This window comes from Oryctolagus cuniculus, chromosome 7, assembly GCF_964237555.1.
Source record: "Oryctolagus cuniculus chromosome 7, mOryCun1.1, whole genome shotgun sequence".
Taxonomy (NCBI): Eukaryota; Metazoa; Chordata; class Mammalia; order Lagomorpha; family Leporidae; genus Oryctolagus; species Oryctolagus cuniculus.
Window position 1 is genome coordinate 30,822,377 of NC_091438.1, and position 21,605 is coordinate 30,843,981.

The following is a 21,605-nucleotide window of genomic DNA, read 5'->3' on the forward strand; positions in this document are numbered from 1 at the left end:
TTTTAAAAATTGGCAGTGAGCAGTTGAAAATCTTACACTTCATCTTTGTCAGTTCACCATAGTCCATCTTTGGGGAGGAAGCATAGAGAATTTCACACAGGCAGAAGTGAAGAAGCTCTGAAGAGCTGACTTAGAATGCTTTCTTTTCATAAGTCTCACTGTTAAATTCATGTGTTTATTTTGCAATGGTATGCACACAAGTATGGGTTCCCTAGGTTAAGCATTTAGGAAAAACACATTATGAAATATGGCTAGACACAAAAAATTGTTAAAATATCTGTTAAATTGCCATTTCACTTTTTTTTTTTTTTTTTTCCCAATAAAACCTGTTCTATGTTGGATGGGGTTTTCTAAGTCCCACTTGGTGGTCAAATTAATTGTAGTATTTAGATGCGATCACAAGCCATGCTTCTTGTTTTGCAAGTCCTTGTTGATGGCTGAATTAGGTAAGTTCTTAATTCAGGTCTGACAGTCCTAAGTTTCAGTTCACCTGTTCCCCTTAACTAACCTCTATCCCTGAACTTTTTCAAGAGTAAATCAGAGATAATACTTTATAGGATTGTCATAAAGATTGAGATAATGTTTGAACAGTGCCAAGTCCATGATAAGTGCTAAGTAAATGTAGAAAGTCCAGGAAATGATAAGATTATTGATAGAAAGCATGCCCAGAAAGCACTCTCTTAGCCTAAGGAAGTTTCAGTTAAGCTGCAAAAAAGGTATACAGTTGACTGTCCATTTCCACGAGTTCACATTCACAGATTGAACCAACTGCAGGACAAAAATATTGGGGGGAAGTTGTATATATACTGAACAAGTACAAACCCTTTTTTGGTAATTAACACTAGTAATACTGCATGACAATTATTTATGTAACATTGACATTGTATTAAGAATTTGGGGCCAACGCTGTGGCATATTAGATTAAGCCGCCACCTGCAGTGCTGCCATCCCTTATGGGTGCCTCTTCCTGTTCCTGATGCTCCACTTCTGATCCAGCTCCTGACTAGGAGTGCTTAGGAAAAGCAGGGGAGGATGGCCCAAGTACTTGGGCACCCACATCCACATTGGAGACCCGTGGCTTTGGCCTAGCCCAGCTCCAGCCGTTGTGGCCATTTGGGGAGTGAACCAGCAGATGGAAGATTAATCTCTCTGTCTCTCTCTCCTCTATCTCTGCCTTTCAAATAAAATCAATCTTTTAAAAAAATAAAAGAATTCTAAGTGGGTCTGGCACTATGGCACATATGGCACTAAGCCACCACCTGCAGTGCCAGCATCTCATATGGGCACCCTTTTGAGTTCGGCTGTTCCATTTCCAATCCAGCTCCCTGCTAATGTGCCTGGGAAAGCAGCGGCAAGATGGCCCAGGTGCCTAGGCCTGTGCACCCACATAGGAGACCCAGATGAAGCTTCTGGCTCCTGTCTTCTGCATGGTCCAGCCCTTGCCATTGCAGCTATTTGAGGAGTGAACCAACAAATGGAAGATCTGTCTCCCTCTCTCTGTAATTCTGATGTAAATAAATAAATCTTTTTAAAAAATAGAGTCGTCTTCTTTTGGCCGGCGCCGTGGCTCAACAGGCTAATCCTCCACCTTGCGGCGCCGGCACACAAGGTTCTAGTCCCGGTCGGGGTGCCGGATTCTGTCCCGGTTGCCCTCTTCCAGGCCAGCTCTCTGCTGTGGCCAGGGAGTGCAGTGGAGGATGGCCCAAGAGCTTGGGCCCTGCACCCCATGGGAGACCAGGAGAAGCACCTGGCTCCTGCCATCGGATCAGTGCGGTGCGCCAGCTGCAGCGCGCCAGCGGCAGCCATTGGAGGGTGAACCAATGGCAAAAGGAAGGCCTTTCTCTCTGTCTCTCTCTCTCTCTCTCTCACTGTCCACTCTGTCAAAAATTAAAAAAAAAAAAAATAGAGTTGTAAGTAACCTAGGGATGATTTAAAGTATGCAGAAAAAAGTACATAGGTTACCTGCAAATACTCTACCACTTTATAGAAGGGACTAGAGCATCCTCTGGTCTTAGAGTCAATCTCCTGTGGATACGGAGGGGTGACTGCTGGTAACCGAGTTGCACATCTGAGGTCATCTCTGGAACTCCTAAGGCTTTCACATTTTATAAGAAACAAGCTGCTTTGGATGAGGGGCCAAAGGCAGGATTTAGAATGCTCAGTAAGAGATCAGTTCTTTATGGGTTAGCATTCATTTCCAGGCAACACTGATGCAGAGTGTATCAGTGCTGCTGTTTCGCCATAGTACACATTTCCTTTAGACTTAAAATGATAGTGAAAAGTTGCGGGTTAACATAGATTGATCTCTACTGGAGCTTATTTATATGAGACACAAATAGAAAGCACTGGTATTTACTGAGATTGGCTCTTCCCCTAAGGGGTCCGTTTAATTATATGAAATAGGATTCTAATTATAAGACTGGTTTCTACACTAATATCAAAAAAATTCACACAACAATTAAATGAACCTCTTTGTTCCCTCCCCTAAGATAACTGTTTCACAACATTTTGAACCACAGGTTAAATTTAATTGTAGGGCTGGACTTCATGTGAGAACATTTGCTTGCTCTTCAAATTAGGCTTTTTAAAATTCAACTTTTAAATAATGTGTTCCTAAATGTTAATTGTGGTTGTAGTATAAATAAGAACAGCTAGAAAATCAAAACATGTTTTAAGCTGTTCGAAAACATATCACCCTCTTAAAACATTTTGCCAGTGCCACACTGGATTTCAGGTTATCGCTGCAATACATTGGGGTAGAAGTGGGGCCAACATTGTGGTATAGTGGGTTAAGCCTCTGCCTGAGATACCTGCATTCCCTATGGGCACTGGTTCCTGCCTCTGACTTTCAAATAAGTAAATATTTTTTAAAAACTTGGGGTACAGTATATACTTGATCAACCAGAAAGAGCAGGTATGTAATTCTTCAAACAAAAATCACCTCACAGAACTCTGTGAAGCTAATTACTCAATCTTATTGGTAAATTTGATAGCCCTGGAACAAGCCATAATAATTACAGTGTTTCCCTATGAATGGTATCAAACCCTACATTTATGATTTTTCCAATATATTCATACCTATGATAACATAATTTATAAGTTAGGCACAACAAGATATTGACAACAATAATTATGTAAAATAGAATTAGTATGACAATTTACTGTAATAAGTTATATAAATGTGGTTCTCTCAGCTGTCATGGAACAAGAAGCACACACACAGCATGGACATACACTTACACATACACATACTCATGGCCTGGACAGGGTGGCATAAGATTTCATCTCTAGGGGCCAGCACTGTAGTGTAGTGAGCCTGCAGCACCGGGATCCCACATGGGCACCAGTTCATGTCCCGGATGTTCCACTTCCAATCCAGCTCTCTGCTTATGGCCTGGGAAAGCAGTAGAAAATGGTCCAATGCTTAGGGCTCTGCACCCACATGGGAGACCCTGAAGAAGCTCCTGGCTTTGGTTTGATCCAGCTCCAGGCATTGTGGCCATTTGGGAAATGAACTAGTGGATGGAAAACCTTTCTCTCCGTCTCTCCCTGTGTGACTCTCTCAAATAAATAAGTGAAATTAAAAAAAAAAAAAGATTTCATCATACTACTGGAATTTAAGACCTATCGTTTCTGAGATTTTTCCCTTAGTGTTTTCAGGACCATTGTTGACTGTGGGTGGGGGGAGATGTTACTCTATGGACTAAAGTTGGGTGCTTGCTTCTCTTTGTAATAATCATCTATTAACTATTGCCTAATTTCATCCACCCTCCACGAGATCAGAGAAAGAGTTGTGTAAACCATTCAGGGGGGGTCATTTCATTCTCCTATGATCTTTACGCGTGTCCAGACAAAGAGGACCTGAAACTGAGCCAGCCAGTCCCTTACTTGAGCAGTAGATCACTTGGACTGGTGGGGGAGGGGAGGACAGCCAACCAATCAGATGCACAGTCACTGCACATGAAATAATGGGCTTCTGATGAGGGTGTGGCCTAGAAAAAAACGGCTTTTAGATAAAACTGTCGCTTTGTGGGCCAGCTATCGGCGGACATGACACTTCTGCTGTCTTCAGAATAATGTTTTCGTGTTTTCTGCACTCCTGAAAGATCTAGTCCCTAATCTAGGCTCTGGCTTTTCTGTAGCCTTGGAGGAGGAGGAGCAGGTATGTGTAAGTAGGAGTCTGAGTAGAAGGAATGGTTGTTGAACCAGAAGATGAAGGCAGCCCATCTGGGAAGAAGAAGACGGGCACTGGAGCTTGGAGAAAAGTGGGAGAGTCTCACGCTTGGCGGTTCAAGCTTGTGTGTATCTCTGTGTCAGGCTTTGAAGTGAAGTGAGAGCTTGAAGGCTTAATCCTTCCCCTACTTCTGGCTGCTGTATCTAACTAACCCTCTTACTCTCTTCTACAATATCTCTTTATCTGTCATCAAAACAAGTGCCACCTTTTGAAGGAGACACCAGGCAGATGCTGTATAAGAAACACACTTGTAGAACATGGTCTTTACACAGGGAGCTTCGTATTGAGAGGAATAATATAAACAAGTCAAAATATAAACAAGTCAAAAAATTATCAAGGATATTTGCACAGAAAATAAGGCACACATGTTTATGGACACCAAGTGCCATAATAACTCAGAGAAAAAATGACCATGTCTATGGTTGCCCTGCAAGCCTTCATGACAGATGACACTATCCCTTTGAATATCTTTTTTTGCACTCTTTCTTCTGAAACCTGACCCTAGGCATTGATAAATGTTAGCTGAAATCCATTAGAAAATTAGAAGATGTCTAGAAAAGACATGATCAATTCCTAGTTTCTCTTTTTGATTTTTATGTACTACTGAGTTTTCCTTAAAACAAAATGAAACAGTACTCATTGTCCTTCATTCAGAAAACTTTCTCCTGATACATTGTTGGGGACTCATTCACCTTCTTGCTGTCACTCAGGGATTCTTGGGTGCTTTCATGCTTCTCACTGCTCACTCATTTCACATTGTATTTTTTTTATTATTTTTTTTAAGATAATTTATTTGAAAGGCAGAGTTAGAGAGAGAGAGAGAGAGAGAGGAATAGACAGATCTTACATCCATTGGTTCACTCCCCAATGGCTGCAACAGCTTGGGCTGGGCCAGGCCTAAGCCAGAAGCCAAGAACCAGAAGCTTCATCCAGGTCTCGCACGTAGGTTACAGGGGCCCAAGTACTTGGGCCATCTTCCATTGCCTTTCCAGGTGCATTAGCAGGGGAGCTGAATGGGAAGCGGAGCAGCCACGACTTGAACCAGCATTCATATGGGATGCTGGCATCACAGGTGGGCACAACCCACTGCATTACGACACCGGCCTGCATTCTTGACTATAATAGGATGGGCCTAACAATTGATGAGGGCACTATGGCTATGCCTTGAAAATGTTCTAAAATTAAATACATCTTTTCTATAGGTCACAAGCATCCTCAAAGTGTCATAAAACATATGTGAATAGGAGGTAGTCTAGTATAGTAGAAAGAACATGGACTTTAAAGTCCCACAGACCTGATTTTCCAGCTCTGTAACCTAAGGCAAGTTGATATCTCAGCTTCAGTTTCTGTGTCCATAACAAGGAGATCAGGCCTACCTCTTGGTGCTGTTTGAAGGTTTAAATGAGGTGATCTATGTGGAATGCTTCACATAACAAGGCTTTAACAGATTACAATTACAGTGTGGTATATACCTATGGAAAATTAAGATCTCTATCACTAGTCATTTTCTGATATTGCACAATTTAAAGCAGATTATCTTTAAAAATGTTATTGTCCTATACATATTCATAAGAAAAATCTCCATGTTCAAGATGCCTTTGCCTTTTAGACCCATGAACAAAAGATTTTCTTCTAGTTCCACTTCTGCTTTTGTCATCTTAATCCCAAAATGTATCTACTCTCTAAGCTTAGAAATCAGCAACTTAGAAAAATCTGTTCAAGTCCTCAAATGACCTTATTTAAGGCAACAGTATCTTACTATTCATTTCATTAATCTTCCCACTAAGTACAAGGATCCTCTGTAACTTCACAGGCAGATAGTTATCCAACACTTCCTAAGACTATCCAGTTGGAGGCTTCTTCATCATATTGTTTATATTTGTCACTCAGGTCATTCTTATGGAGCAACAGGGAATAGACCTAACCCACTTTCTTTTCAGTGTTTAAACAAGCAAAACAGCCTATACTGTGCACGTGAGGAATGTGACAGATGGCCAAGAATTGAAGGGTCGTTGTAGGGTTATTAGATAAAAAGCCATGTTTGGAATATAATTATACTAAAAATTATCCATTAGTTATTTAAAATTCAAATTCGGCCAGCCCGTGTGTTCATTTGCACAACCTGGCACTCTTGCAGGTGCTAGCCAAAGAGAACAAAGTTGAGATGATGGCGCTGGTGGGGGAAGGCAACGGAGAGCAGGAGAGGGAAGAGCAGAGCCACTTTCCGCTTAGTCCTGCTCTGTGCTCAGCTCTGTGCCTGTTCAGCATCCAAGCCTACAAAAGGCATACTGTTTAAGACCACTTCTCTGAGAAAGTACCTCCCTCAAAAATAACTTTTCTTCCCTCCCTCCCATGAACTTCATTTGCTTAGCTGAACCAAATCCTAATAGGCAAAAAGGAAGAGCATTCTTTTGTTGACTGCAAAAGCCCAGGGACCTGTGTCTCCTACATACCCGCACTACCTCCACATTTCAGTCCAAATATCTGAAGACAGCTACCATTTTAACCCAACGTCACCACCATCTCCTGACTTAACGTTTCCAAACTCTTCTATCATTCCACAGATTCCATAGTCAGTGAACTTCAAGTTAAGCAGACAGACGAGTCCCAGGCCTCTGGATCAGATTTGGACAGTTTGTAAACCTTAAAATTGCATTGCATCCAAATGGCCAGTACACATGAAAAGGTACTCAATCTCAGTAGTACCATCAGGGAAACACAAGACCACAGATCCTACCACTTGCCTGCCGAGATGGCCGAAACCTAAAACGATTGACAATAGCAAGTCCCAGCTAGGTTCCACAGCATCTGAAATCTCATGCTTTTCCTGTGGGAGTATAAAGCACTGCCACCATTTGGGAAAGCTCTTTGGTAAGATCTACTAAAGTTCAGTATATGTCCGTTGGTCCAGCAATCCCACTACTAGATGAAGCACCCGAAAGAAATACATCCAGATGTTTATCAAAACACATGCACAAGAATGTTCTTAGCAACATTATTCCTAAAAGCTTAAAACAGGAAACAACCCACAGGTCAATATTAGCATAGATGAATACTTCAGTATAATCAGATCATTGACTACTATGTGGCATTGAAAATGAACAATTATTGATAAAACTACATGGTCAAGTGTCACATTTGGAAAATAAATACAAATGTAAAAACTGATCAAGGTGATCTATGGTATCAGACATAGGAGAGAAGTTATCTTAAGGAGGTAAGGGGAGAGGTAGCTGGGTGGTGACATGAGAAGGACTTCCGGATTGCTGGTAATGTCCTCTTTCTTTGTGTGAGTGAGTATTACATGGGTCTGTTTATAGTAATTCAGACTATATTCTTGTGATTTGTACATTTTCTGCATGTCTAATATGCTTCCATGAAAGTTTTCTGAAAGATAGCACTAATTTTCAGCATCTCTAGATTGCCACTTGATTTTGTTAAAAAAAAAAACTCTATATACAACCCTCTGAATTTGTTCTGAAATTTTATTGTTGTTTTAGTTAATTGAATTATCCTAGAAGCCAGATTCTGTCATTCAATACATTAGTTCTCCTTCCAATATACAAGGGTACTTCAAAAAATTCACATAAAATAGAATTAAAATGTTTATTTTGGCAAGAAAAAAATTAATGAAAGCTTTTTCATAGTGTGCATTTGTCGTTCTGAAGAACCCTAAGATGTATATATTGTGCAATAATTAAATTAAACTAATTAACATAACCAGTTCCTCACATACTTATCTTTTTGTGTGTGTATAGTAAGAATATTTAAGGCTGGCGCAGCAGCTCAACAGGCTAATCCTCTGCCTGCGGCGCCGGCACCCCGGGTTCTAGTCCCAGTCGGGGCACCGGATTCTGTCCCGGTTGCCCCTCTTCCAGGCCAGCTCTCTGCTATGGCCCGGGAGTGCAGTGGAGGATGGCCCAAGTGCTTGGGCCCTGCACCCCATGGGAGACCAGGAGAAGCACCTGGCTTCTGGTTACAGATCAGCGCGGTGCGCCGGCCACAGCGCACCGGCCGCAGCGGCCATTGCGGGGTGAACCAACAGCAAATGGAAGACTTTTCTCTCTGTCTCTCTCTCTCTCTGTCTACTCTGCCTGTCAAAAAAAAAAAAAATTTACTATCTACTCCACTAGCAGTTTTCAAGTCCATAATATATTGTTAACTTTTTTCAATCATGTATGTCTTAGATCTCCAGAATTTATTCAGCCTCCCTTACTGAAGCTTTGTATCCTTTGACTACCAGGCCACCCTACCCCAGGCCTGGAAGCCACCGTTCCACTCTGCTTTCATGAGTTTGTCGTCTTTAGATTTCACTTATAAGAAAAGTCATGCTGTGTCTGCTTTCTTGTGCCTGGCTTATTTTACTTAGTGTAATATCCTCCAGATTCGTCCACGTTGTTGCAAATGATAGGATTTCTTTCTATTTTAAGGGTAAATAATATTCCATTTTCTTCATGCATTCATGTTTCAATGGACACTTAGGTTGGTTCCATATTTTGGTTATCAATAGTGCTGCAATGGAAATGTCAGTGTAGATACCTCTGACATTATGATTTCATTTCTTTTGGATATATGTGCAGAAATAGGATCACCAGACCATATGGTAGCCCTATTTTTAATTTTTTGAGGAACTTCCATACTGTTTTCCATGATGGCTGTACTTCCAATTATATATTCATCAAATTCCTCTAACATGCTTATGTAATCTCCCTCTGCACTGACACTGGAACACTAATAATTATATTTTCTTTATTCCTCTAACTATGTATTTTACCCACAAAGATGAGAAACTTGGTCAAATACCTTGTTAAAAGTCAATTTTACTAGAGTACATCAAGAAGATTGTGGAAAATATGTACTATGCGAAAGAAAGCTCTGCATGGATTTCAAACTTTTTTTTTTTTTTTTTTTTTTTGGACAGGCAGAGTTAGACAGTGAGAGAGAGACAGAGAGAAAGGTCTTCCTTCAGTTGGTTCACCCCCACAAATGGTCGCTACGGCCTACGCGCTGCGCCGATCCAAAGCCAGGAGCCAGGTGCTTCCTCCTGGTCTCCCATGTGGGTGCAGGGCCCAAGCACTTGGGCCATCCTCCACTGCCTTCCTGGGTCACAGCAGAGAGCTGGACTGGAAGAGGAGCAACCAGGACAGAATCCAGTGCCCCGACCGGGACTAGAACCCGGGGTGCCGGCGCCACAGGTCCTCCGATTAGCCTAGTGAGCCGCAGCACCAGCCTCAAGCTTATCTTTTTTTAAAAAAGAACATTTATTTTAATTTATTTGAAAAAGTTACAGAGAGAGAAGGAGAGAGAGAGAGATCTTCTGTCGGCTGGTTCACTTCCAAAAATGGTCTCAACAGCTGGAACTGGGTCAGGCCGAAGCCAGGAGCATTATCTGGGTTTTCCACATGGTTGCAGGGGCCCAAGCACTTGGGCCATCCTCTGCTGCTCTCCTAGGAGCATTATCAGGGAGCTGGACAGGAAGTGGAGCAGCTGGGACTTGAACCAGTGCCCACATGGGACACTGGCTTCTCAAGTGGCAGTATAACCCGCCATGTGACAATGCCAGCCCCAGAAATTTATCTTTTTTTTTTTTTTTTTTTTGACAGGCAGAGTGGACAGTGAGAGAGAGAGAGAGAGAGAGAGAGACAGAGAGAAAGGTCTTCCTTTGCCGTTGGTTCACCCTCCAATGGCTGCCGCGGCCAGCGCGATGTGGCCGGCACACCGCGCTGATCCGATGGCAGGAACCAGGAGCCAGGTGCTTTTCCTGATCTCCCATGGGGTGCAGGGCCCAAGCACCTGGGCCATCCTCCACTGCACTCCCTGGCCACAGCAGAGGGCTGGCCTGGAAGAGGGGCAACTGGGACAGAATCCGGCGCCCCAACCGGGACTAGAACCCGGTGTGCCGGCGCCGCTAGGCGGAGGATTAGCCTAGTGAGCCGCGGCGCCGGCCAGAAATTTATCTTTTAATTCCATTTCCTATGAACTTTCTGAAGTACCCTCATACTTCATAGCATTCTCTTGATTTAAAAGTTTAATAACCCTTCAAAAAAAAAAAAAAGGAAATAAGGTTACTTGCTCTCGGCTCTAAATCTATTTGACTCCTTTTAATCACTCACGCCTTGCTGCTTTAAACACTCTTAGTATTGAGTATATGTCCTCCTCTTCGCGGAGGAACGACACAGGGCCCTTCCCGGGTTTGCTGCTGGTTCTTCCCGGGTTGGCTACCGACCCTTCCACCTCCGTGGAAGGGCGGTGCCCCCTGCCACTTTCCCCACTTCCACGGGGGAGCGGCACACCGCTGGCCGGCTCTCTCGGGGGCTGCTCAGATGTTATCCGGATGTTCCCCTTACATGTTCCTGGTGCATGTTGTCTCTCTCCTCCTTTATAGTCCTCTTCCACCAATCCCAACTCTGCTACCCACACGCCGAGTACGCTGCTCTCCTCCAATCAGGAGCGGGATCAGCTCCTGCAGGTTACTGGTTGAACTGGAGGCAGCTGTGTAAAAGTTGTTTTTACTCCTCTCCCAGCGCCATATTGTGGGAGAGCAGATGCATAGAATAAGTCTTAATTCCAGTAACTTAGTCTAGTCCGAGTTGCTCCCCACAAGTATAGTAACTGTGAGGGTCCTCACAGATATTCCAGCTCCCCTCTGCACACATGGTAGCACTGTGCTTTCTCACCTATTTGAAATTAGGTGTGTGTGTTTATGTGCTTGCTTTGATCAAGCTCTGAATAGAAGTGAAATATGTCACTTCTGGGAGGAGAATGAATCTACCCTACTGCGCCCTGTGTCCCACCACCTTGGCAACCAGAATGTCCCAGTCCAGATCCTAAAGTGAGGGTAGCAACAGAGGAGACTCCAGTCAACCTACAATGGACATGTCCTGGGAGCAAGAAGTGAACAAGGAATAAGCTGTTGTTTCAAACCATTGAGGTTGTGGGGTCACTTGTTAATGCAGCATAATCTACATTATCTTGACAGACAAATCATACTGTGATGCATCGCATTTACCAGTTCCTCATCTTTTGAAATTCATGGAGCTGGCGCTGTGGCATAGCAGGTAAAACTGCCACTGGCAGTGCTGACATCCCATATGGGCGCCAGGTGGAGTTCCAGCTGCTCCAATTCTGATCCAGCTCTCTGCTGTGGCCTGGGAAAGCAGTACAAGATGGCCCAAGTGCTTGGGCCCTGCACCCGCGTGGGAGACCCATCAGCACAGCTGCAGCCATTACAGCCAACTGGGGAGTGAACCAGCAGATGGGAGACTCTCTCTCTCTCTCTCTCTCTCTCTCCCCCTCTCTTTGCATCTGTGTAACTTTGCCTTTCAAATAAATAAAATAAGTCTTAAAAAAAAAAGAAATTCAGGCAAGAATGTGCCCATTTAGAGTTTTCTATCTCATCTCTATTTTTTGAGATTTCTCACATTCAATCTATCAGCCCTCTCGGTCTCTGTGAATCTAAGTGGTCTGGGATGGGCTACTTAGAATTTATTTAAAATGACCGGGTGCTTCATCATTACTTTCTGATCTTAAATTTCAATTCTTTCTTAGCAATATATGTTACATTTTTCAGTTCTCCATGGTGGAGAAGGCAGAAACAAAAGAATTGAGTAGTATTCATATTTAACCTTTGTTCTTATTTTTCTTCTATTAATGTGCTTGATTTCAATAAAGCTTAAAAAAACTTTCTAGCTTTTCTTAACTTTAGCATTTTTTCCTAAGTCTTAGTTCATTCTAGGCATTCTCTCTCCCTTCTTAAAAGATCACATAGCACTTTGCAAATCCACTGCTTGAAAAACAATGTTTATTTCATTTGCTTATCTATGAATGGTTGCTGGTACATGCTATGGTTCTCATTGAGTTTTTAATGCTACTCTTATTTTTTAAGACCTTATTTATCTCATTCTCTGTCTTTTGTTCTCTTCCTAACAAACATTTGAATTTATCAGGGCTTTTCCTTTTAAAGCCTATCCAATATCTCACATTTGATACTCATTTTTAGAGGTTTCTATACATTTTAAAGTTTGTTTAATATATTAATGGTTCCCCTGGCTTCTGTAAAGAAATGCTTCCTTAAATCTAAACAATGCATGTGATTGTCTCACTTCTTCCTTGTAATATTTTTAAAGATTTATTTGTTTATTTCAGAGACAGAGTTACAGAGAGCGAGAGTGATCTTCCCTCCTCTGGTTCATTCCCTAAATGACCAGGGCTTGGCCAGGCTGAAGCCAGGAACCAGGAGCTTCTTCCAGGGCTCCCAGATGGGTGCAAGGGTCTAAGCATCTGAGCCATCCTCCGCTTCTTTTTCCAGACCACAGCAGGGAACTGGACCAGAAGTGGAGCAGCCAGGACCCGGACGGGTGCCCATACGGATGCTGGCACTGCAGGCTGTGGCTTTAACCCGCTATGCTACCGTGCCATCCCCTTGTAATATTTTATGTATCCCAATAAGACCCATGTCTGATTGAAATTACTAACCAGTTCCTCTGTAATGGTCAGAATTAAACCAAAACAAACAGCTCTTGTTTTTTTAAATCCTCTTGTCCTGTGTATCACTTGTTCCGAGAACAAGGATTTCTCTGAAAACCCTGGAACGCTATTTCTGTCCATGCCACTCAAGCAAGATTTCTATTTCCAGGCATGAGCATTTAATCTGCTAAAAAAAAAAAAAAAAAGTGTTAGGAAATCCTTGTTTTCTTAGAACTAACTGGGCAGCAAATTTAAATGTAAACATTTTTTCCTTCTTCCATTATAAGACCTTCTGTCTTTCCAGCTCTCTCCCCCAACCCCCAGGCACCCTTCTGAACTCTTTCTATATATTTAACATTATACTCATATACTTAATCTCTTTCTGTATACAGGGCTCTTATACTCAAGTGCCTCCCTATAAATATTCATACACATAAGCTCATACCTACACTTATTTTTAATAAAAAAAAAAAAAACAGAAAAGAGATCAAAAGGGAGAGAGAGGAACAAGGACAAGGAAAGGCCTGTGGCAAGAGAGAGTAGTGCTACTGACCCACTTATGCCAGGACTTGCACTGTGAGGGCTAGCCCTTTCTGGAAATAGGTGTGCCAAGTTGTCTTCCCTCCTTCACTTCATCTTATTTATATGATATTTGTTTGGGTTTGGAGGTTCAGTCTGTAAGAGTTTTCATCTGCATGGCAAACTGCCCCCTCTTTTGTTTAAAAGATTTATTATTATTTATTTGAAAGGTTGATTTACAGAGAGGTAGAGCCAGAGAGAGGGAGGTCTTCCATCCGCTGGTTCATTCTCAAAATGGCCTCAACGACCAGGGCTGGGACAGTCTGAAGCCAGGAGCCAGGAGCCTCTGGGTCTTCCACATGGGTGCCGGGGCTCAAGGACTTGGGCATTCCTCCGCTGCTTTCTCAGGCACATTAGCAGGGAACTGGATCAGAAGTGGAGCAGCCGGGACTCAAACCACTGCTCATGTGGGATGCTGGCACTGCAGGCTGGGGCTTTAACCTGCTGTGCCACAGCACCAGCCCCACTTCAATGATTTCAACTCCTCCAGCATCCTCACCACTCTATCACTTTAATTAGCAGTCCAGCAGGTTAGAACCACGCCAATGGAGAAGAAACAGGGAAAGTGAGCAAATGAGTACATCTCAGATTTCCTCCCTCTCCAACTTTTCTTCTTAGAAGACCTATCTGGGGACTGCTTTCCATCAGCACAAAGTCCTCCTGCACGCTCGTTGAACATGAACACTCGAAAAGAAGAATTACAGGACCGGGCCATCGTCAGAATAGCAGCTCATTTACCGGACCTCATCGTCTATGGCGATTTCTCCCCCCAGCGACCGTCTGTGGATTATTTTGATGGAGTCCTAATGTTTGTTGATATTTCAGGCAAGTGCAAAAGGGCTGTTTGCCCCATACGAGTATGCAACAGGCTTGCAGAGCTTGGAGCTCACCGGCTGTCACAGGAGATGGCCCCCACTGAGAGCACAGGAGGGCGGGGATAAGCCGTGGACCTGGCTCCCTCTCATCTTTCCTTACCCAGAGCTTGCAGTCCATGGGCATAGGTTTAAGAAGCGCAAATCCCAGGCCTGGAACTTGAGGCTCAAGTGTCCTTGCCCCAACTTCACTGCTTGATGCCCCAAGCTCCACACACATCTCAGTCAAAACTAATCTCTTAGGAAATTGTATAACTTAAAGAAAATGTTTAAAAAATACAAAAAAAAAGTTATCTCAGGAAATGATCTCCCTAGATGATATTCACCTCTTCATAGGAAACTTGCCACCTCTCCAGAGTGTTTGAAATTCCACGTACGTGTTTTCATTACCATGGAATGAAAGTTCTCTTTCCAGTTTAAGGAATCACGGTCACCACTAAGACATTTAGAATCTGGAAGGAAGAGATGCTTTGGAGGCTTTGCCTGACCCCTATTAAAATAGTAAGCACAGACAGAGGAGGCTGTATGTCCAGCACCTGGCTAGCACGATGCTCGCTAAGAAACGCTTGCCAGTTCTTGCCAGCTGAGGCCCACCACTCTCCAGCGCCGCGCTCCTCTGGGTCTGTGTGGTGCCTCCGAGGGGCCAAGGAAAGCAGACACGCGTTTATTCCAGGTTTTACGGCAATGACGGAGAAGTTCAGCACAGCCATGTACATGGACCGAGGGGCCGAGCAGCTGGTGGAGATCCTCAACTACTACATCAGTGCGATCGTAGAGAGTGAGTGCTCCCCGGGGCTCCACCTGCAGAATTCTGGGCTGCATTGTTGCTTCTGTTTGCTGTTTGTCACAGAGTGCAGTGGCTTAGCACTCTTCCTTGTCTTCACGAAATATGCAGGAAAGCAGTCTTTGTTTGAAATATGATAGAGTAGAACGGAAGGAATATAGTCAAGTCTCACTAATCCAGACTAGCTGAAGGCAAGGCTACTGTGTGTTAGGTAAAAGGCTGAATTGCAGACTGCTTCTAAAAGAATTACAATATAATATCTTAAGTATAGTCAATATGTGCAAATTTTTTTTAAGATTTATGTATTTATTTAAAAGGCAGAGTTACAGAGAGTAAGAGAGACAGAGAGGGAAAGAAAGGTCTTCCACCCACTGGTTCACTCCCCAAATGGCAGCAATGGCCAGGGCTGAGCCAGACCAGGAGCCAAGAGCTTCCTTCGGGTTTCCTACATGGGTGCAGCAGCCCACATATACTTGGTCCTTCTTGTGCTGCTTTTTCTGGGCGACTTGCAGAGAGCTGGATTGAAAGTGCAGCCGGGTCTCAAACCTGCGCCCATATGGGATGCTGACGTCACAGGCGGTGACTTTTACCCACTACGCCACAACGCCAGCCCCTCAAACATTTTTTTAAAACTAGCATCCATATAACTCAAATGTAGTCATTAAGAGATTGTGGCATAAACAGGTAAGAGTGATTTACAATCACCTAACGGTAAGCTTCTACTGATGGATTCTGAAGCCCGCACGGCTGACGGAGACATGCGGTCTCCTTTTCTGCCTCTGCCTGCCATCTTGTGTGCATTTTTGATTTGAACTATTCCTGAGGAAACGATTCACTCTGTTCAGGTAAACTCTAAGCCTACTGTTTTATTAGACTCTAAGTTTCCTAGTAATATCTTAATGGTACTCACCAGACAAAATTAAATGCTCCTTAAAAGCGCAAACTCTGTATGATTCCTTTTTGCACCCCACTCAGCACAGTAGGTGCTCAACAAATTTGTCTTGATGCGTCAGTAACAGAAAAATGTCCATTTGTGCCATGAAACCTAAATAAACAAAATGGCAAGTGAGTGAAAAAACAGTCTCCAAATTATGATTGTGATTTCCATACTTCCTGACCTTCAATTCTCACCCACCCAACCCATGCTCACTCAAGGCCCAGTCTATAATGCATATTACTCCATAAAAAGGATTCCTGAACTGTGAGGAGGGACCTGGCGTTTAGCCAACTGGTTAAGATGCAGGTTTAGATGCCTGTATCCTGATATCAGGTATCTGGGTTCAAAGCCCAGCTCCAGCTCCTGACTCCAGCTTCCTGCTAATGTAGACGCAGCAGTGATGACTCAAGTAATTGGTCTCCTGCCTCCCATGTGGGTCGCTCTCTCTGTCTCAAATAAGTAAATAGTAGGGTCCAGCATTGTGGTGCAGTAGATTAAGCTGCAGCTGCAACACTTGCATCCCATATCAGAGGGCCAGTTGAGTCTTGGCTGCTCCACTTCTGATCCGGCTGCCTGCTAATGCACCTGGGAAGGCAGCAGAAGAGGACCCAAGTGCTCAGGCCCCTGCCATGCATGTATGAGACCAGGATGGAGTTCCTGGCTCTTGACTTCAGCCTAGCCCAGACTCTCTCCCCTCACTCTTTTGCTCTGCCTTTCAAATAAATAATTAAATCTTTAAATATACATATATATGTTTATATATATATATATATATTTTTTTTTTTTAAGGAGTTTCCTACCATAAGAGGAGGGTAGCTAGCCTTGGTCCTCACCAGAAACCCCGCCTTCTTCTTCCCTGTCTTTTCCCTTACCTGGTTCAGCATTCTCACACATGCTAAGGAAACAGACCCAAGTGGGTTAAGTGACACTGCAGCTTTAGTCTATGTCTCTTCTCTAAATTGCTTTTCTCCTGCCCAGTTTCTGTTCTAACGAGTAATCAGTTCTCACTGGCTTTAAAGAGTCAGAGTTTGATGTCATCTATTTTTGTTTTTGTCTTTGGTTTTCTCAGAAGTGTTGATTTTTGGAGGAGACATCCTGAAATTTGCAGGTATGGAGGCTTCCTGAGATGGGTGGACCGAGGCAGGAGTGTGGAGGTGCCTATGCTCTCCCAAAGGCATGTTTGAAAAGCCCATTTCTGCACAGACCTCCTACAATAGGGACCGAGTCCCAGGGCAGGCCAAGACGCCCCTGCTGTGTCTCTGTCACAGGCGATGCGCTGCTAGCCCTGTGGAAGGTGGAGCGAAAGCAACTGAAAAATATCATCACGGTGGTCATCAAATGTAGCCTGGAGATCCACGGGTTGTTTGGGACCCAGGAGTCTGAAGAAGGCCTAGATATCCGAGTCAAGATAGGTAAGCGTCTGAGAAGCCAGAGGTGCTGCACCTGACTCCCCAGGAGAACACAGTGGAGCCTGGTGCCTTAGCCCCACCACTGTGCGTTCAGCTTTGGAAGCAGGTGGTAGACTGGAATGTGAATTTTGCCTCCCTCCCTTACCAGTTGAGAGAATTTGGGGTAATCATAATTGGTGTGGTACACAGCACATAGTACCCATTCGACAACATAGTCTTTTTTTTTTTTTTTTTTTTTTTGGACAGGCAGAGTGGACAGTGAGAGAGACAGAGAGAAAGGTCTTCCTTTGCCGTTGGTTCACCCTCCAACGGCTGCCGCGGCCGGCGCGCTGATCCGATGGCAGGAGCTAGGTGCTTATCCTGGTCTCCCATGGGGCGCAGGGCCCAAGCACTTGGGCCATCCTCCACTGCACTCCGGGCCATAGCAGAGAGCTGGCCTGGAAGGGGGGCAACCGGGACAGAATCCGGCGCCCTGACTGGGACTAGTGCAAGCGCCGCTAGGTGGAGGATTAGCCTAGTGAGCCATGGCGCCAGCCCGCTGTTGTTATTTTTACAGCTTGCTGCTTGGCAGAGTTGGGCAGCATTGAGTGCAATAGAGAGTAGCTTGTCGTCATTTAGATTCAGCAATGACATGCGACTAACCATGCTCCACTTTCTAAGAATGATATGCAAACAAAGCTTAACTGCTTAGCCTGCATGGCTAAGCTGTAGAATCATACACAGAAAATGAGGATACTTCAAGAAGTTCATTTAAAAATGACACTAAAAGAGAAGTTTAGGGGTTCGGTATTCAGCTCTTTGGTTAAGATGCCTGTATCCCACATCAGTGGCCCTGGGTTGGATTCCTACCTCTCCCTCCTGACTGCAGCTTCCTGGGAGGCAGCCATGATGGCTGAAGTACTTGCGTTCCTGCCACCCACAGGGGAGACCTGGGTTGCATTTCCAGCTCCTAACTTTACTCAGCGCCTGCTGAGGCAGGCATTTAGGGAAGGGATCCATGGGATGGGAGCTTGTTTTCTTTCTCTCTGTCTCTCAAATAGATAATGAAAAGAGTATTTTTATAGGCCGGCACCACAGCTCAATAGGCTAATCCTCCGCCTACGGCGCCAGCACACCAGGTTCTAGTCCCGGTTGGGGCGCCGGATTCTGTCCCGGTTGCCCCTCTTCCAGGCCAGCTCTCTGCTGTGGCCAGGGAGTGCAGTGGAGGATGGCCCAGGTGCTTGGGCCCTGCACCCCATGGGAGACCAGGAGAAGCACCTAGCTCCTGCCTTCGGATCAGCGTGGTGCGCTGTCCGCAGCGGCCATTGGAGGGTGAACCAACGGCAAAAGGAAGACCTTTCTCTCTGTCTCTCTCTCTCTCACTGTCCACTCTGCCTGTCAAAAAAAAAAAAAAAAAAGAGTATTTTTGTGTAAAAAAAATTAAATCTAAACATAGATTTTTTTCATAAGACACATTTTCTGTGAATTTTAAAAAATTATGTATTTATTTTATTTATTTGAAAATCAGAGCGAGAGCGAGCGAGCTAGAGCAAGAGAATCTTCCATCTGCTGGTTCACTCCCCAAATACCATAACAGCTGGGCTGGCCAAAGCTAGGAGCTGGGAATTCTGTCTAGGTCTCCCATGGAGGTGGCAGGGACCCAACTACTCGAGCCATCAGCTGCTGCCACCTGAGGTGCACACGAGCAGGAAGCCGGCCTAGAAGGCAGAGCTGGGGCTCAAACATAGGCCCTCCACAACGGGTTGCAGACTTCCCAAGTGGCAGTTTGACCACTGAGTCATACGCTTGCCTGCTTTCTGTTAACTTTATAAAGATCCATCATACACATGGATTTCCCCAAGTTTGTGCCAACATGAGCTGCTTTCCATGCCACTGTCCAGGAGCTTTGGGAAGTATAATCACACGCATTTCCACGCCGCATCACTGACTTTACGCCCATTATGTTGTCTTCATCTCACCCTAGTCCTAGGGTGGAGGCACCGTTGTGTTCTTTCCATAGGTGAGGGATGAGGTTCTGGGAGATGTGAATGGTGAGTAGCAGCTACAGTTATGGGCGGTGCAGGTGATGTTAGCGTCTGCCTTACTAATCTCTAAAACTTGAGATTCTCAAATGTGAGTGTTGATGAGATCCTCAGAGGTTATCCAATTAACTGTTTCTCAACCTTCTTTAGCTTATGCTGTCTCTTTTGATGTTATTCCAAATAAGTTAAATATTTTGTTAAGAAACAAGCTCATTCGAGTATCTTTCCAAATTAACACCTGAGGAGTCTGATGCATTACCTTTGTTGAGAAATGCTGGGACAACCTCCTTGCGTGCATGCCAACTGGCTGCCAGAGCTGGATTCCTGTACCTTTGTTGGCAGTTAATCTAAGCATCAGTGTGTTCTTCCACAGATGGAAAGAAATCCATATAGTTAGATAGATACAGACATATAGAGATACAGATATACCTATCTATATCTATATACAAAATCAGGGGAAATCACCATAGCAGAGCAATGATAAAAAGCAAACTTTGGGGCCTGTATTGTGGTACAGTGAATTAAGCTGCAGCTAGCAGTGTTGGCATCCCATATCAGAGTGCTGATTGAAAGACCAGCTGCTCTGTCTCTCAGTGAGCTTCCTGCTAATGCACCTGGAAAGGCAACGGGAGATGTCCCAAATGCTCAGACCCTGCCATCCATGTGGGAGAACAGATTGGGATTCCTGGCTTCTGGCTTCAGCCTGGCCAAGCCTTGGCTGTTGTGGCTGTTTGGAAAGTAAACCCCCCTCACCTCCTTTTCTTTCTCTCCCCTCCTCTTTGTGTCACTCTGCTTTTCAAATCAATCAATCTTAAAAAAAAAAAGTTTCATTATATTAATTAGTCATTTAAAAGAGCTGTGTATCATTTACAGTTGGGTTATACATATATTTTATATATGTCATATTTTGCAATATCTGTCTTCTTTTACTCTGGTACCAAAACCTTCCTCTCCCCACCCCAAAACAATCAGAACATTTTGGGAAGGGGACAGATGACAGTCTCCCTACCCTCTGGTTCTTCTCTGAAATTCAACCCTAAGGGCTCCTTTTGAGTTAAAGGCCCAATCTCAGATAAAATGCAGTTCTTCTAGGACCTCTGTGGTTCGAAGAGTTAAACTGAGGCCTGCAGTGCTGGCATCCCATATGGGCGGTGGTTCAAGTCCTGGCTGCTCCACCTCCAATCCAGCTCTCTGCTAATGTGCCTGGGAAAGCAGCAGAGGATGGACCAAGTCTCTGGGCCCTTGCACTTATATGGGAGACCCAGAATAAGCTCCTGGCATCACCCTGGCTATTGTGGCCATTTGGGGAGTGAACCAGTGGATGGAAACTATCTCTCTCTCTCTCTCTCTGTTTCTCCTTCTCTCTCTATCTGTAACTCTGCCTTTTTTTTAAATTTATTTATTTATTTGAAAGACAGAGTTACAGAGAGGCAGAGACAGAGAGAGGTCTTCCATCTGCTGGTTCACTCCCCAAATGGCCACAAGGACCAGAGCTGGGCCTATCCGAAGCCAGGAGCCAGGAGCTTCCTCCAGGTCTCCCACATGGGTGCGGGGGCCCAAGGACTTAGGCCATCTTGTAATGTTCTCCCAGGCCATAGCAGAGAGCTGGATTGAAAATGGAGCAGCCAGGACTCGAACAGGCGCCCATCCGGCCTGCAGGGGCTGCAGGTGGCGGCTTTACCCACTACACCACAGCAAGGGCTCCAATCTGCCTTTCAAATAAATAAATAAATCTTTTAAAAAAAAATCTCCCCCAAATAGGAATTATTAAAGTTGTTCTCTATTACCTTGAAGGATAAGTACATGGAAGAAAAGATGAGATAATTTCGGGGACTCACAGGGAGGTAAATGTTCCAGAAAGGCAAAAAACCAGTGGAGGAACTTTCTAGCTTTAAGGGAAGGTGAGTTTGGAAAAGCCTGGGCCTGGAAGAAGCATTCTCTGCCTTCTTATGTTTTAGGAATGTAATTTCACTGTGAGGCAAGATAGTCACGCCAAGATTCTGGTTTTTTCCAAGAACCAGAGCTGCTGGAAAATGACCCAGAACTTCTTGTGCAAGTCCGTCACTTATCTCTTTGCCAGGACTGGCTGCCGGCCACATCTCCATGCTGGTCTTTGGAGACGAAACACGTAACCACTTTCTGGTGATCGGCCAGGCGGTGGATGATGTGCGCCTGGCACAGAACATGGCCCGGATGAACGATGTCATTCTGTCACCGAACTGCTGGCAGCTGTGCGACCGCAGTATGATTGAAATTGAGAGGATTCCAGATCAGAGAGCAGTGAAGGTAGGCGCGACGCTGCT

General features: G+C 44.4%; 1 protein-coding gene across 5 annotated transcripts in view; it reads left to right on the forward strand.

Moving 5' to 3' along the window:
• ADCY10 (adenylate cyclase 10) overlaps window positions 1–21,605 on the forward strand; it is a 110,466-nt gene that overhangs the window by 3,158 nt on the left and 85,703 nt on the right. The window contains exons 1-6 of one of the 5 annotated variants that reach the window (XM_008263960.4): window positions 1,530–4,162; window positions 13,901–14,104; window positions 14,825–14,929; window positions 16,942–16,980; window positions 17,141–17,284; window positions 21,383–21,588. In XM_008263960.4, coding sequence (XP_008262182.1) covers window positions 13,957–14,104; window positions 14,825–14,929; window positions 16,942–16,980; window positions 17,141–17,284; window positions 21,383–21,588 — 642 coding nt within the window. In that variant the 5' untranslated portion in view covers window positions 1,530–4,162; window positions 13,901–13,956. 5 annotated transcript variants of the gene reach the window in all.